Source organism: Rhinopithecus bieti, unplaced genomic scaffold (genome assembly GCF_001698545.2).
Source record: "Rhinopithecus bieti isolate Rb0 unplaced genomic scaffold, ASM169854v2 scaffold_17936, whole genome shotgun sequence".
In the NCBI taxonomy this organism is placed as follows: domain Eukaryota; kingdom Metazoa; phylum Chordata; class Mammalia; order Primates; family Cercopithecidae; genus Rhinopithecus; species Rhinopithecus bieti.
This window is the reverse complement of record NW_016808913.1, coordinates 305,195-322,296: the sequence shown is the minus strand read 5'-3', so window position 1 is coordinate 322,296 and position 17,102 is coordinate 305,195. Positions and strand designations below refer to the sequence as shown.

General features: G+C 45.8%; 1 protein-coding gene across 1 annotated transcript; it reads left to right on the top strand.

Moving 5' to 3' along the window:
- TAGLN3 (transgelin 3) lies at window positions 1–15,196 on the top strand. The gene is made up of 5 exons (XM_017887772.1): window positions 1–427; window positions 560–912; window positions 2,092–2,266; window positions 13,004–13,106; window positions 14,722–15,196. Exons 2-5 carry the CDS (start codon window positions 733–735, stop codon window positions 14,861–14,863), a joined length of 600 nt encoding a protein of 199 aa, XP_017743261.1. The 5' UTR covers window positions 1–427; window positions 560–732; the 3' UTR covers window positions 14,864–15,196.
- Window positions 15,197–17,102: the final 1,906 nt, after the last annotated feature.

Below are 17,102 nucleotides of genomic sequence, written 5' to 3'. Positions count from 1 at the left end.
TCCCGACAGATGGACAGTCGGTAGAACGGACCCTCCCACAGGCCCTCATCCCCTTGTGCAGCTGCCGGCCTGGTAGACAATCGGCAGTCTCCCCAGAAGAGGGAAAGAATTGTGCAGATGAGAAAGAGGCTCTCAGCGGGAGGGAGGCAGGCGGGCTTGACTGACACAGGAGAGGGCTGGCTTTTTGGAGGGCTCTTAGCAACGGCCCTGGTTGAGCCATCTCAGCCATGAGAAAATCAAATCAATGTGCTATTCTTCCAGGCGCGAGGCAGCAGCAGCAGTTCAACATGAAAGGAGGCTTCCTCCCTGCCTGCTAATTACCTGCTCTTCCTGATCTCACGGTTTCTGCCTTTGCAAAGTGCTACTGAGAAGGGGGAGGAAACGTCCGCCACCCATCCCCTTGCTGCCTGGGGGTTCAGACTTGATTGTGAGTCCGTGTTATATCATCTCGTCTCATTGATAGGCGGGATCGAGAGGGGGGTTCCAGCCCCCCTGGACCGGCCGGAGCTTTATTCTAGAGTTACTGGTGCTTGGCTGTGCTTTTCTTTCCCGTTTGTAGGTGAAACCCCATTGGCTTCATTGGCTCCTTGATTTAAACCACGCCCGGCTTTCTGCCCGCTTTGCTGCTGCTGGGCCAGGCTGCCCAGCCATATCCCAGCCCCGTCTGCAGGGAGCCAGAGCCTGCTGCTGCTATTGTGTGGATGCCGCGCGTGTCCTCTCTTCTTTCCAGAGATGGCTAACAGGGGCCCGAGCTATGGCTTAAGCCGAGAGGTGCAGGAGAAGATCGAGCAGAAGTATGATGCGGACCTGGAGAACAAGCTGGTGGACTGGATCATCCTGCAGTGCGCAGAGGACATAGAGCACCCGTCCCCCGGCAGGGCCCATTTTCAGAAATGGTTAATGGACGGGACGGTAAGGCCGGCAGCGATCTCGGTTGCTGGGGCGGTGGGCAGGGAAACCCTCCAGGGCCCTTTCTTTTAACGTAAGGCTGCGGGAAGGGCTGCTGTTGCCAAGCTCTGTGTCTCACCAGGAGGGGATGGGAATGCCTTTATTTCTTCAGGATTGGAAGATTTGGGCTCCATGCACTATTCCCTAGCTAGCCTGGGGGTTCTCCACTCACCCTAGCATCACATCTCCCTTCTGAGTTGGCAAATTCGAAGCCGTTTTGATTTTTCTAATGAGAATAGAGGTAAGTATGTCCTTGTGATTTCCCCAGCCTTCCTAGTGCATCAGCTCTTCTGGGGCCATTTCTTTCCTCAGGGGAACGCGTTGGTTACACAGTAAAACAAAGGAGGGAGGAGGGGGACTAGCCACCTTCACATTCTTGTGGGAGCCATGCACCCTGGAAGTGCTCAGTGTCTGTTTGTTGAGTGGATGGGTCCTCATGAAACTGAAGGGAGTCCTTACTTGTTAACTGCCTTTCTGACCAGATGCTTGTGTGTGTTTGAGGGTTTGAGGGCCGCAGGCTCTGTGATCCAAACAAGCCCATCCTTTCCTGCAGCCTGTGATTTACTGTTACATAACTGCTATCCAGTGCTTCTGCTGGGTTGCCCAGAGCTTGGGTTATATATATATATATATATCTGGGAAAAAGGTACCACATTCACTTCTTTTACACATTATTAAAATATATGAGATGAGTAAATTGCAGCCTTCTTCTTATTTGCCTTTTGATAGAAGAAATAATATTAGACTCTATCATTTGAGCTCTGCCAACCTCAGGAGCCACTAAGTCATTTCTCTTTTGAAAGTCTGGAATCACGTCCTCATCACGTCGCGTCATTCCCTATCTGTAAACATTCTTTCCTTCCTCCAGAAGAAGGAAGGGAGGAACAGGGAGGGAATGGTGCTCCTGGGCTACAGGAATCTCTGTAGTAAGGAGCAGCTAGGAAAGGGGTCATCTGGGGGGTCTTTGGGGCTTAGTACAGGAGCCTGGCTACACAGCCCTGAGCCCATGCCCTCCTGGGGCCCCATGACTTGCTCCTGCCCAAACTGGATGAGCAGTGCCCCATGTGAGCAGGATTCGCTTCTCATTCTTGACCTGTAAATACAAACAGAAACATTGATTCTGTCTCTCCCCTCCCACTTCAGGTCCTGTGCAAGCTGATAAATAGTTTATACCCACCAGGACAAGAGCCCATACCGAAGATCTCAGAGTCAAAGATGGCTTTTAAACAGATGGAGCAAATCTCCCAGTTCCTAAAAGCTGCGGAGACCTATGGTGTCAGAACTACTGACATCTTTCAGACGGTGGATCTATGGGAAGGTAAACAGCCCTCCGGCCTTCGGGATTGTTCTTTTCTTCTTCTCTCCTTTGCCCCATCTCCTTGTAAAAACTGCTCACAGTGTTCTTCCCTGTGCCTGTTGATGTGTGTAAGATGCTCTCAGCTGTTATCCTGGGGGCACTGTTTGCCTTCCCCATTGTTATGTTCTATTAAAAGGAGCTACTCTCTTCTAATGGAACACACACCCTGCGGACACAGAGGGGATCTCAGCAACTAATGTAAACAGAAGCCTCAAGCTAGAGTAAGCTAATGGTGACATACATGCCTTTTATTCCTCTTACCCCTCCCATAACAAATCACAGTTACCAGAGGAGAAGGGAGGCAGGGGCCAGGCCAGTGTGCTTCTCGCTCAGCTGCAGCTTATAGACAAAGCCATCTGGGGCTATTTTGTCAATCTGAGAAATAGATAGCACTCCCACCTTTTGTTAAACCGTGATCTGGGAGCTTGGTGACTACGCCTAGGACATGCATTCTGCTCACAGTGTGACAATTGCTTTTTTCCTTCACATTTGTGAATTGACCTGGTGAGGAAATCTTACAAAAGCATAGAAATCAAATCACACTCCTGGACATATTTAATAATCTGCCATCACTGGGGGACATGATGTGAACGGAGACACTGCCAGAGAATTTGGGAACTACAGTCATGGTGTCGTTAGTGTCTCCTTTAGCGAAAATGTGTATACCCAACCATGTGACTGTGTTCCTTCTCCACTAGGTCTGCCTGAGGCACCAGGAGATACCAACTAGTCAGAGCAGGACTGTCAGATTGACTCTGCTCTCACATGCTCTTTGTCACTGGCTGTCATTAGTGGCCCAACCAACAGGATCCCCAGGGCAGTGACCCAAATGGCTCTGTTGACAGTGAGAATGGGGTAGCTTTCCCCTGATGGAGAGACATGGTATTTTAAAGGGTATTCAGATGACGGTTGAAATAGATCTCCATCAGAGGACCATTCTACTACTCATCACACTATGATTTATAAAGACACAATTGCCTCCTTAATCCTCGGCGTCATGCAAAGAGCTAGCAATGCATGTTTCCCTCATAGGTGAGTGGTTAAAATCCTAAGATGCTAATTAGTTACCTTGTGGTTTGCTGTTATTTAGAAATTCAGATATTCAAAACTGCAGGCCAGGCTAGTCTATGGAACTTGCTGTTGAGCCTCCAAATTCTCATGTAATTTCACAGTTGAGATTTGATCCCTGCTTCCTAGATCAAAACTATGATGATTTTTTCCAGCTAATACAGATAGTTACTGCTTGTTGATGTTTTCCTGTGCACTAGGCATTTTACAAGTGCTTTATTGCATAATGCCAGTCAATTCTGCTAACAATCCTACGAGGTAAATGTTTTTTAATTTTCCCGTTTCAAAGATGATGAAACTGAAGCTTGCCCATGGTTACTTGTGTCCATGAGATAGCAGAGCCAGAACTCAAACCTGGGCTCTCTGACAGCAAAGAATAGAGCCATAACTAGTCTGCCAACCCATTCTTGGGCCAGGAGGCTTAGTTTCCTTCACCTACACCGTGAGTGTGCTGTTGAGTCATAATGGTGACTAGCTGATGAGGATGAAGAGAAGGTGGGGGAGGAGGTGAGGAGGAGGAGGAGGAAGATGATTCAGGGCTGTGTGGGACAGAAGGGTGGAGAGTCAGTGTGAATGGAAGGGACCCGGATGAGTCCCCCCACCCCACCAAGTGCAGGAAGTGTGTAGGAGGAGGAAGAAGCCAGGAGGTCTGTGGGAGGTGAGGATTCTGAGAGCTTTCCTGTCTTCATGCTACTGAGGATGCTTTACTTGCCTCTCCCTCTTTTTACAAAGAACACAAAGGTAAAACTTTACTCCTCAGAGGTGCTCACAGCAAGTGTGGAGGAGTGTAGGGAGAAATGGTCCCTGATGTACACAGTCGGAGGAGGTATATACCACCTGCCCCAGACCTGTGTGTTAGACTCCTCTAAAGGAAGAGGGAGGCCCGGAGGGATGAGTGTGGTCGCCTGAGCCAGGACCATGGGCCAGTCAGCTCCAGGGGAACAAGACAGACACTAAGAGTCCCAGCCCTCGGGTAGAAAAGTAGGGCTTTAAAGGAAATAAGAGAGCAGGTCCACTCCAAGGGCAGCAGGACTGACAGGTAGCAGGAAGAACTGTAGGCAGGTCATGCAGTAGGTAGGGACGAACAGGAGAGCTGTCAATAGGAAAGCAGGTGCTTCGGAGTTTCCAAATGGCCCTGAGAGGGTCTGATGGCTCCCTCCATGGAATGGCAATTGAGGACCGAAGTCCAGGGAGATTTGTTATAGGTTGGAGAGGATATCTGATATTCCCCGGGATACTGTCTGAAGCTTAGGCCAATGCTGGTCACCATTCAATAGGGCAGGAGGTAGAAAAGTGGGTTGCTTTGAGCAGAGAGGCAGGGAGAGGCAGGGGAAGGCTGGCAGTACTGCAGAGCAGACTAAGCAAGTGAGGCTGGGGTCCTTTCTGCAAGAATTGGTTGTCACTCATGTGTGACATAAGAAAACTGGAATCAAAGGAATGCTGCGGGGCAGAGTTGGCATGTGTTATGTGTCTATGTGCATGTGAGGGGGTACATGTTTGTGCACACAGCTATTAGACTAGCTGTTTGCTTAGCTTAGTCCCACATTCTCCCTACTATTCTCCACCTTGACTGTGGTTTTAATGCTGTCCTCACATATCAACTTACATTAATTCTGGATTCCCTGCACCTTGGTTGTGGTGTCTGTGGCCACTGTGGCTCCAGCCCTCCTTGCCTAGGAGCTTCTTTTCCTCCTCTGCAGGTATTTCATGCCCAACAGCTCTCAGTCTCCCATCTTCCCTACTCAGTGTCTTCTCCCAAGTGAGGGCTCTGCTTGCCCACAGCTGCCCTGTGACTCTCCAGGCTGCCTGGATGTTGCAAACTTGTAAGTCTGGAGGAGCCCAGGCTTGCCAAATGCCTTCTTGTTTAGGCTTCAATCACTTCTATAGGCTGAGGCCCCAGACGTACCACCATCCTTAATCACCCCAGGTGAAATACTTCAAATAGATTGCAGGGTAATTGGAATACGAGAGTCAAGGCTTTAAAATGAAATCCAAAGCTAAATGGTTCAGAAAAACAACACAATCACAGGGACATTATAGACAAAGCTACTGAAGTCCCCCTAGGGCAGAGCTGGGGTGACCACTTGCTTTCAGTGACGGAGAAGACGTAGGGTGGCTTAGAGGAATGGAAGGGGCCTGGGAAGTCTTCTCGTGAATAACAGAAGGTGAATGGCCTGGCAGATTACTTTTGGATTTGCCATGGGTGCCCTGGAAAGGGCAGGGGTGGGGCCATCTCAGCTGTCTATGATTCAGAAGAAAGTACTCTGCAGGTAAGACTTCAGCATCTTTTCCGTGGACAGAAAGTGGGAAAGGGAGAAAAAGCAGAGCAAGAAAGGGAAGGGTGTGTGTAAGAGAGAGAGAAAACATTTTAGAGCAAGTGAGTGTTCCGGTCTAGTAGCGGGACAGAAAGACTGCAATGCAAGCTTATCCTGGAAGGTATTACAGGAGAGTACAGGCTCCTGAGTCAGAAATTAGACTGCCTGGACAATCCTGTGTTCTACCACTTATCAATTAACTTCTCTAAGCCTCGATATTCTCAGTTGCAAAGTGGGGATAATGTCTATTTCACAGGGTTGATATGGAGAGTAAATGAGATAGTTCATTAGAAGTGCTTAGTCTGGTTCATGATGATAGTAGAGGATAATAAAAGTTGGTAATGTAGAAATTATTATTGTCATTGACTTGTCTTTTCTAAGATTAACAGAAAATAAGGGAGGGAAGAGTAAGTTTGGAAAAACACACATTCTGTCTTAGAACAAATGGACTTAGTGGCCACATACAGGAGCTGGTGGGGGGGGGGGGGGTTGCCTGGATGACCTTTGCCCTCTCTGACAGCTGTGGGGAGTTTACTTCATCAGCTGTTCTCTAATACCAATGACCAGACTTTAGGAGTCACTTTATTGAGCGTTTCTTCCACTTTGTGGTCATTACCCTCTTGATGTCTTTCCCTGTAATTTATTGCTTTACCAATTCCAGACACAGAAGACTCCGCTACACTGGAAAGAGCATGAGTTTTGGAGTCAGGTAGATGGGTTGAAATCTCTTTTGCTACATACTAACTGTGTGACCTTGTTTAAGTTGCTTAGTTTCTCAGAGCCTCAGTTCCCTTCTTGGTGAACAGTCCTAATGCCTCTCTTTTGTAGAATTTTTGTAAGGATTAACTATGTAAAGAAGCTAGCACAGTGCCTGCCTACTAGACACCTAATAAATGTTGACTTTTCCCCCCCACACCATTAGTCATTCAGCAACTGATCTTTTTGGTTCATTTGTGTAACCACTTGATGTGCATTGAACGTATAAAATTCTAGAATGTCAGAGCAGGTAAGACTTGCAGATCGATCAGTCTCATGGCTCTTCTTAGTAATCCTACTGAGAAGGATCCTGGACACATGATGATGTCGTGCCTGTTCCCCTCTCTTGATGACTGGGAGTTAGGGAGGCGTGGTTTACACTGAAAGTGCCTGGAGGTTCAAATATATTCTCCGGGAAGGCGTCACCTTGTGTGTCATTCCTCAACAGCAAGAGTGAAGAGATATTTCACACAGCATGACAGATATCTTGGGATCTTGTAAGTAAAGTACCTGTAAGGACTTGAGACATCACAAGTGTCTGCTGCTCGAAGCCTTATTTTCTTTCTTTCTTTTTTTTTTTTTTTGAGACGGAGTCTTGCTGTGCCGCCCAGGCTGGAGTGCGGTGGCGCGATTTCGGCTCACTCCGCCTCCCGGGTTCACGCCATTCTCCTGCCTCTGCCTCCCGAGTAGCTGGGACTACAGGCGCCCGCCACCGCGCCCGGCTAATTTTTTGTATTTTTAGTAGAGATGGGGTTCCACCGTGTTAGCCAGGATGGTCTCAATTTCCTGACCTCGTGAACCACCCACCTTGGCCTCCCAAAGTGCTGGGATTACAGGCGTGAGCCACCGCTCCCAGCCTTGAAGCCTCGATTTCTATCAGAGCAGCCGTCACTGCATTTATTTCAAGTGGCTGCTGACAATCGTATTTGGTGGGTTTTTCCTTTAGCAGTGGCTCTCTAATGCCAGCATGCATCAGAATCACTAGGTAGGTTTGTTAAAGCACAGACTGCTAAACCCCAACAGCAGAGTTTCTGAAGTATTAGATCTGAGGTGAGGCCAAGAATTTGTATTTCTTACCAATTCACAGACCATACTGATTCTGCTGGTCTGGGAACCCCATTTTAAGAGCCACCACCCAGAGCAGTGGGAGTCAGGGAGGCAAGCAACAAACATTTATAAAATCCACAGAGCAAACCCAACCTCCCCTCTGATATTTCTCCCTTGACTGTTGCAATATTTTGGTCTCCCTTCACTGGAGAATTGGAAGCTAGGCCCAAGTTATTATTCAGGGAAATAAGACATGGTTTCATACACGACTGCTTACTTTCTCTGTAAGTCCAAGAAAGATGGAAAAAGCCAGTATTCTAAGAGTTACAAGGCTGAGTCAAGACTGATATGTAATAGAAGTATAATAGCTCTGAGACAAAGAACTTTGACTGCAAGACTGATTTTTTTGTATTAAAAGTAGAAATAGAAAGTAGAGACTGTCCAGTCCAAGTTGACGCACCCAGATGACTTCTCTTTTACCTTTTTTCTTTATCCTTTTCATTTACTTTTATTTTCATAGACATACATAAGATATCTTGGAAGTAATAAAGAATTTAAGGGAATAAAAATCCTTGTTAAAGTATCTTTATAGCATTAAGGATACCTGGGTTGGGGCCTTACAATGCAGAACCTCCAGTCCCACACCCCAGGAGTTATAACTTAGTAATGTGGGGTGCAGGATCACACTTTGAATAACATTACCTTGTGATAATGTAGGAAATAGGGAGCGCTGTGTTGTCAAGTCAAGCTGTCAGTTGCTAGGTAACTCCTGCTGAAAAGGCTTGCCAGGTGAGACAGAGAAAGCTACCGTGCCATCAACTCCTTTTTTGTTTAAGACTAATATTTTCAAGCAGTTTTAGGGTCACAGCAAAATTGAGAGGAAGGTACAAGTATTTTCCATATGCCCTCTCTCCCCACAAATGCACAGTTTTCCCCATTATCAGCATCTCCCATGAAAGTAGCACAGGTCGCAAGTAATCAACCTACATTGGCACATCATCCAAAATATATAGTTTACATTAGGTTCACTCTTGCTGTTATACATTCAATGCATTTGGGCAAATGTATAATGACACGTATTTATCATTGCAGTATCATATCAAGTACTGCCCTAAAAATCTTCTGTGCTTTGCCTTTTCATCCCTCCCACCCTCAACCCTGGCAACCACTGATCTTTTTACTGTCTCAAGAGTTTTGCCTTTTCCAGTATGTCGTAAAGTGGGAATCATACAGTAGGTATGCTTTTCAGATTCCACCAGCTCTTAGATAACCAGACTTTATCTCATTTCTGCTATCCCTCCATCCAGAAAATGACCAACACTTAGCTGATCCTTCTTTGAGGAATGTTTTTCTTTTCTTGGAAAAATGGCCTGGAGCAGTGGCTTTCCAGCTCACTCGAGGAGCCCCAGCAATCTACCAAAGCATCCAGGGTGGCTGTCAGGGAGCAAAGCCATTCCAAGCTGCAGGACTCTGGGCTGACTTCCAACTTGGAACAGAGTTCTTCTAATTATCGCTTTTACTTTTGACTTTGTGGAAGATATCTCTGAAGAAAGGAGTTATTGCTTAACAAATATTATTTAGTACTTACCACATGGCAGACATGGGGATGTTTTTAAACATTGAAAACCAAAGCTTCAGAGTAGTATCTGCCTGTCCATCTGGCTGCCTCAGAATCATCTCAGGAGACTGCCCCAGAATCTGAATATTTAAGATTATCGGGTAATCCTGAAGATCAGTTTAGTTTGCAAATCACCAGGCAACACCTAGAACTCTCAAACTTGCCTGAAGATAAGAATCACCCGGGAAGCTTATTAAAAATATGGACTCCCAGAACTTACCAAACCATTCTCTCAGGAGAATGACCTCAAAATGCATATTTTAAAAGAGATGCGCCCCCCGCCCGCCGGCCAACTCCCATAAATAATCCAAGAAGCTTGGGAAACCCTGCTCTGAAGCAGGCTGTGTACGGCCATTTTTTGTACTTGCACAATTTTGAAGTCTTCGTCATTAGGCAGATATGATGCTTGGTTGTGATATGACTAGTTTAGCTTTTCTTGTTTTTAAATTTATTTCATTTATCTTATTGTTATTTAGAGACAGGGGTTCCCTCTGTTGCCCAGTCTGGAGTGCAGTGGTGCAATCATAGGTCACTGCAGCCTGAAACTCCTGGGCTCAAGCAGTCCTCCTGCCTCAGCCTCCCAAAGTGTTGAAATTACTGGTGTGAGCCATTGTGCCCAGCCTTTCGTTGTTTTATACTTGGTGCACATCACAGAGCTTCCTTAAACTCAGTGCTTTTTTATGCACTTAAATTTTTGATCCCCAGTTGCAGAAATCAGCTTCTACAAGTGGCCCTGACTCCTTCTGTGTGCCACTCTCATCCAATGGTACTTGATCTGGGCTTCTGAACTGACACAGCAAGAGAGGGAAGGCTGGAAAAAGGCCCTCTTCCCATCTTGTCAGTCCAAGAGTGCTGAAATTAGGAAATATAACAAGACTAACATAACAAGAAAATAAGCTAGATGTGAACTGGTTCCAGAAGGCAGATTTCTGGTCATAATGTTATTTAGAATCTTGGCAATCATTAACTTAGTGTACTAGTCCATTTTTGTTGCTTTAAAGGAATATTTGAGACTGGGTAATTTATAAGGAGATTTTATTTTAGCTCATGGTTCTGCAGACCGGACAGGAAGTGTGGTGCTGGCACCTGCTTCTGGCAAGGGCCTCAGGAAGCTTACAATCATGGTGGAAGGTGAAGGGGAGCCAGTATGTCACATGGTGAGAGAGGGAGCAAGAGACAGAAGGTAAAGGTGCCAAGCTCTTAAACAGCCAGATCTTGTGTGAACTCATACATAAGAACTCACTCATTATCATGAGGTCAGCACCAAGCCATTCATGAGGGATCTGCCCTCATGACCCAATACCTCCTACTACGCCCACCTCCCACACTGGAGGTCACGTTTCAACATGAGATTTGGAGAGGACAAAACGTCCAAACGATACCACTTGGGCAGAACATCAGTAGTGAGGCCCTCACTGCTTTTCTTTGTTTCAGTCTTGTTTGGATGAAGACATGGAGAAACCCAGACAAAAACACTCAAAGACTTATGGACATTGGGGTTGGTGACCTTGATTCTATAGGGTCTGAAATCTGTGCTCCAGTTTTATCCCCCTCAGTGTGTCTCCTCTGGCCTGGCATAAAACAGCCATTGTGACCCCTTCAGATCATCCCTGATTGCTGTTTCCTACTGAGGAATGTGCTTCCTCATCCAGCCTGCAATGGGCACCATGGGAGATGGCGGCGTGGCATGGTGGATTGTTCAAGGGCTTCGCATTCAGACAGGTCTGATCTAGAGCTGGGCTCTATTAACTGATTGGGTGACTCTGGGCATGTTAATTAACTTCTTTGAATTAGTTTTCTCATCCACACATGAGGAGGAATAATCCCAACTCCATGAGGTTGAGATTATATATACAGTGTCTACCCTATAATTTATATAAAATATCTTGCTTTGGAAAGTTTCTTAAGGAAAAAATTCCAATTTCTTGCTGTCAAATAATGCCTGCTTCCCTAGTGGCTTCTTTCTCAAGTGTAATCACTTCCTTTTCCACTCTCCTGGGATGAGGGTGGGTTGTATTGATAGTTCTAGGCTCCTGGATATTTTATCCCAGCCTGCAACTTAGTTCCCTTTGTCCTTTCTGGGTTCATGTAGTAGTCTATACAAGAAGTGTTATATATAACACTTACACATAAGTGTTAATTCTTATACGTTCTTGTATATAGTCTTATATTTAAGAAGTGTTGTATAGACTACTACGTGAACCCAGAAAGGACAAAGGGAACTGTTGGGAATTTTCTAGATGCAGGGATACCAAGGATGAACTAGCTACTTGTGAAGGAGTCTGGTTCTATGATTTAATAAAACTTTGCTTCTTCACCCATTGCTCCAAGGTAGTATCTGTGGCTGCGCTGCTGGATGTCAGGCCCCACATTTTCCCAGATCCTGGACATATCAGAACAGCTCTTTCCAACCACCAGAAACAAGTATCCAGGGTGCTCTTTGTAAAGAGTAGAGATGAGTGATATAACCTAACCTAAGCCTTCCGTTGCTCAATCATTTCTCTAGGTTCCCTTTAATAGCTCGCTGCTTAAGAGCAAGTCATCTCCCTATCTCTTCACAGAATGAGCCTTCAGAAATCATTACCACATTTATATTTTTTTAAAAGTGTTCCATTATATGGTGACAATTACAGAAATGCTTTCTCTGTGGAAGAGTCATTCTAACAACCATTTCTGTGTTTCTTCTTAGTTCCGAATAATCCTTATGCCCTCTCCCTTCCGTCTGCTTCTGAAATACTTTATTCTCCACCTCCCCAGTTATTCCTTGAGTCCGGGGGACTATCCATTGACAGCATTTTATCCTTGTGTTCACCACCCAGTCCCACAGGGCCTCAGGATTCAGGCAATCACCCTGTGGTTAATGTGAAGGTGGGGGCACAGGGGAGAGAGAGAGGATCAGCTTTCTCTCCCTCCTCTTCGAATAAATGAAGATCCTGAACTGGAGTTCCTCTGAAGGGCTTAATTGTTTATTTTATTACAGTTCATACTCCATTCTCACTTTCCATCTGCCTTTCCCCTGTAATTCTGTATTCCCCAGAGACTGAGCTGCAGCAGCTGGGCCAAAAAACTGCAGATGATTCACCAGGTCTAAAGAGAGCCTTAATATTTGCCCTTAACTTTCGTAGTTCCCCACCAGGTTAGATGCTGCCTTCCCTTTTGACCCTATGCTTTCTAGCTTTTGTATTCCACCCTGGTGCCTTGCATGGACTTTTGATCTGATTCTAAATTGCAGGCCACCCCCACAGTAGCATCGTCTCAGTCTAGGACATGTCAGTCAGCTGGAAGAGAAGAAAGGAGAAAGGATGGGAGGAAAGGCTGACTTGTAGGGCCCAGTTGCTTTCTCCACGGGTTACTGGTCACTGGGCTTCTTAGGTAACAGGGCTCCCCATCCCACTGTGCAGGGGCCACACTGCACATCCCTCTCCCTTGCTCTCCTCCCTGTCACACACAAGCCAGTTGTTTATTGTCTCCATTTAGCTCTTTTCAAGTGGCACAAAATAAAGGGCCTATCACTTGTGTCACATTGAGTGCTTTCTGTGTTGATTTGCTGTTCTTCATTTGCCAGACCTCTGGCCCAAAGAGCAAAGCAAATACTCAATTTGATGCACATGGATGATTTTATTTATACAGCAACTATGAATGGATTAGAAACTTGGTATCTCTGGTATGTACCATATAGAGAATAATGAACCAGGTTACCTTTTGTTCCTTTCTGAGAAGTTTGGGTATGGTTGTCTTATGGCCACTTTGGCAGATGTTTGACAGCACTGCCCCCTTGAATGTGGTCACCCGCAGCCTTCTATCAGAACTTCCCTCCTGGGTGTCCAGCTGTATCCTTCCAGCATTCCTTGGCTCTGACACGTGCTTGGCTTTAATCTCTTTGTTGGTTTCCAGGGAAGGACATGGCAGCTGTGCAGAGGACCCTGATGGCTTTAGGCAGTGTTGCAGTCACCAAGGATGATGGCTGCTATCGGGGAGAGCCATCCTGGTTTCACAGGTAAAAGTCTCTTCCTTGCTCCCTGGCCCACAAGGTGATTTTTAACCAGAGGGAGGGTCTGAAGCCTTGGAACTCTACAGAGGATTTATGTACAAAGCCCCAGGACCAAGCACTGCTGTCTCCACAATTGAGTTTCCCCAAAGCAATGAAAGACTGATGCTTCTGTACAGGCCAGTAACCTAGCCAGAGCAGAAATGGTTGGGCCTTTTCTACCAGACACCTGCATCCTCCAGCTCTACTCAGGTTCTGTTTCTCCTGAGGCTCAGCAGGACTGGATGGCCTTTCTTGAAGGTGGCTTCATGTCTGAACTTGGTTTTATTATGACTTCAGCCAGTTCTGAGCTTTCTTGCCTGCCTCCCTCCCTCCTTCCCTCCTTCCCTCCTTCCCTTCTTCTCTTCTTCCCTCCTTCCTTCCTTCCTTCCTTCCTTCCTTCCTTCCTTCCTTCCTTCCTTCCTTCCTTCTTTTGTTTGTGTACTTAATAAAGGGTAAATATGTCCTGTTTGTCTGGAACAGTTATGGTTAATATCTCTGTTGTCCCAGTGTATTTATTAATAGAACTCTCTTTCACTCTCAACAGCATCCTAGTCTGGATGACAAATTATATGGTTATCTCTCAGTAAAGGGCCTTTTCTTCAAGTGATTTTTCTTTTCTTTTCTTTTCTTTTGCAGAGGGTAGGGTAGGCAGGAAGCTTAAACTGGATAACTTAGTTGTAAAAGAGTGCCCTGTGGCAAATAATTGATTATTCATTTCCATGATCTCCTTTTCTTCTCCTTGACAGTTATTTCAAAAAAAAAAGTTACCAGCTTATGTCATCTTAAAGAACGCTTGCCCTGAAAACCTCTGAGATATTGGCCATTTGAAACCCTGGTTTTAGTGTCTGTATTATTAGTGAACTACCATGTTCCATGTGGCTACACAACCACAACTGTGTACTATCCAGCTCTTTACCAAAGTTTGCAGACCTCTAATCTAGAGTGAGACATTTCCCCTCATTAACTCTTAGGCCCCTTGGCTCTAAAATGGTATATTCATCTTGGCCCTATACAGGGAAAGTGGGGGTGGGATTAATGATGTGCTTTGTAAGAGAACCAATTTTAATTTTCACAAAGGCCTGAGGTAGCTGTGAGAGAAAGGGTAAGAAGAAGCAGGCTTCTTCTTAGAAGTCTGAGATGGCCTAAAGTGGTGGGGGAAGAAGGGAGAGTGGGGAGAAAGAGAAACGAGGAAAGCTGAGAGTGAATTCCCCAGAGAGGTAGCCACTGATTCTGCCCTCCTCTTTGCTGGAATTCTGGAAAACACCTGGGCGTCTAAAAGATAGGGAGCTCACACATTATGGTGGGCCACAGCTCAGGCTAGGGCCGGAGATAGCTCAGAGTAGGTTCACGGCTGAGGTAGGTCCACAGTGCAGGGTAGGACCATAGCTCAGGGTAGGGCCATAGATAGCTCAGGGTAGGGCCATAGATAGCTCAGGGTAGGGCCATAGCTCATAACCACGGCTCAGGGTAGGACCTGCTGATCTACTTGGGGACCCCCAGGAGAGACTGTCTAATTGCATAGCTTGAAAAAGATTGGAAAACTGTCATAATGACATTATTCCCTCTCACTTTCCTTGTCCAGGAAAGCTCAGCAGAATCGGAGAGGCTTTTCCGAGGAGCAGCTTCGCCAGGGACAGAACGTAATAGGCCTGCAGATGGGCAGCAACAAGGGAGCCTCCCAGGCTGGCATGACAGGGTACGGGATGCCCAGGCAGATCATGTAGGACGCCGCATCCTGCCCCTGGTAGAGAGGATGAATGTTCCACATCATGGTCTCTACAAAAAAGAAATAGTTAGTCACCTTCTGACCTTCTCCTTTTTCTCAAAGCCTTCTGTCCCTGGTTTTTGCAAGTGCTGCATTTCTGCCGAGAATCCGCGTTGCCTACTGCTGCCACCTCCTGTTCATTTAGAACTATGCAAAGACTCCGCTTCCCTTTTCCTGAGCTCCTCGGGCCCCAAAGTCTCTGTTTGATTATTTATTTATTTATTTATTTGCCAAAAATTCTCCTCTTCAACTTATAGAATGCACCTAATAAAGTAATTAGTCTTGTGTCTTACAGTGTAAAGTTCATTCTTTCTCTTAGGGACTCCACAGTCTGGACTGGTTTTCTTCCATTCAAAGGCCAGAAAGATGGAATTAAGCTTAAGCTGCAGCTGAGAAATATGGATTAGCTATGAGGATGCTCTGGCAAGATTATCGTGTTTATCTTGGCAATTGGAGTAGAAAGTTTAGGAGTCATTCTGCCCACTCTGAGAGTCTAGAGCCATGAGTTCAAGAACAAAGTCTTTGACCCCCACAATTTTTTAGCATGTACTTTGTGCTTATTATGCTAGACCTGTAGAGGACACAGGAAAGACTGAGACAAAGCCCTGGTTCTTGAGAAGCTCTTGTATACATACCCAGGAAGTACCTGTTGAATGGATGGAAGGAAGAATGGATGGGTGGATGGTTTTATTGAATGGATGGGTGGGTAGATGATTGAATGAATGAGCAGTTTTCACTTCTCTAGCATTCATCTTCCTCTTACAGACCAGACCGTAGGTCCGATGCTGACATTTATACAGTTTTTTTCATCATCCAGGAGTTATAGACAATGTAGTTTGCTCTCTTAAAGTCATTTAAAGGGTCTAAACCCCTAAAACCCTGGGATGGTGCCTGGGACTGAGATTTGCCTAAGATGAATAGGTTTTTGAGACTTTTTTCCCCATGGATAGAAAACATCAAAAGGTCATAAAAGCCTGGGGATCATCGGTTCATCTTATTCTTTCTTACCAGTAGAAACCAAAAAAAAGACAAAAAACAAGTGATACATCTAGTAAGAGAAGAAATAAGGTATTTTATCCACATCATGAATAATAAGAAAAACTTAAAATAGATGAAAGTATAGACATTGCCACACTCTAAATGTTTGGACTTTTAGTTCCTTGTACTGTGTTCTCTCTTTGTTCTCTACAGTTCTAGGTTTACCCAGAGATTCCTATGGGAGCCCTGTGGGGGCAGGGCTGCTGAGGAGGCAGAACCCCGGGCCTCCACTCCTGCTTCAACCACAGCAGCTCTGATATATCTATATTATGTATTGGGATTCAGTATAACATTTTAAAAAGACCTTTAATGCAAAAGAAAAAAGGAAAAACCATTATCCTAAAGAAAATTGGCCTGTGGGTCACCTAAACTGTTTACTGTACCTGCTAGAAGTTCTAGTGACCCTTTGACAGCCACTGGTGAACAGCCTGTTCCAGGAAAGATGTCTCCCAGCCATGGCAGCTGAATTATTTCCTGAAACCTTACCTTGGAGTTGCCACAAAAGTAAGAGAGGGAGGCCAATGGATCCCAAAGTGAAATAAAACTGGGAGGAAAGTCCTGGAGAAAGAGAAGGTGTCTAGGTCCCTGTTTGGGATTGGGGATAGGGACCCTGGGGAGATAGCCTCCATCAGGAAGCAGATGGATTGGGAGAGAACTTTCAGGACGTGCCCTGTTCTGGGCTCCCACATTGCCCTAGCCGTACAGTGACACAGAGGGGCGAGAAAACAGCAAAATCAGTTCAGAGCCAGCAGGAAGCAGGTTGCTAAATTCAGGGCTGTGCTGGAGCCCAGCTGGAGTAAGGAGCAGGTAAAAAGAGCACCGGTAGACTTGCCAGAACCTGGGCATTTCTCCTTCCAACACGTTGCAGCACCCACATGGAGACTCCCATCCCTTCAGTCGTATCTAATAATTGCAACCTAGAGCTGAGGCTCTTGAAAAAATTTGAGGCCTTAGAGCAGAGGTTTACCCTGAGTGGTGGCAATTAGGGTAGAGAATGAAAATCCAGTGTGCAGTTCCAAAGAATATCAGTCTCCATATATTTTCCCAAAAGTCACCAGAAGTGATCCAAGCTAAAGCCTGAGATTATTTTTCCCTCTTTTCCCACTTTGCATTTGCAGTCAAGTAGTAGAATCTTGGTTTTTATTTGCAGACATTCTGCC

Bases quoted from the DNA above. Each gene is read 5' to 3' on its own strand.
- TAGLN3 (XM_017887772.1), top strand. From the start codon at position 733: ATGGCTAACAGGGGCCCGAGCTATGGCTTAAGCCGAGAGGTGCAGGAG. The intron at 913-2,091 runs GTAAGGCCGGCA...CTCCCACTTCAG, and splicing joins AATGGTTAATGGACGGGACG to GTCCTGTGCAAGCTGATAAA. The intron at 13,107-14,721 runs GTAAAAGTCTCT...TTCCTTGTCCAG, and splicing joins GAGCCATCCTGGTTTCACAG to GAAAGCTCAGCAGAATCGGA.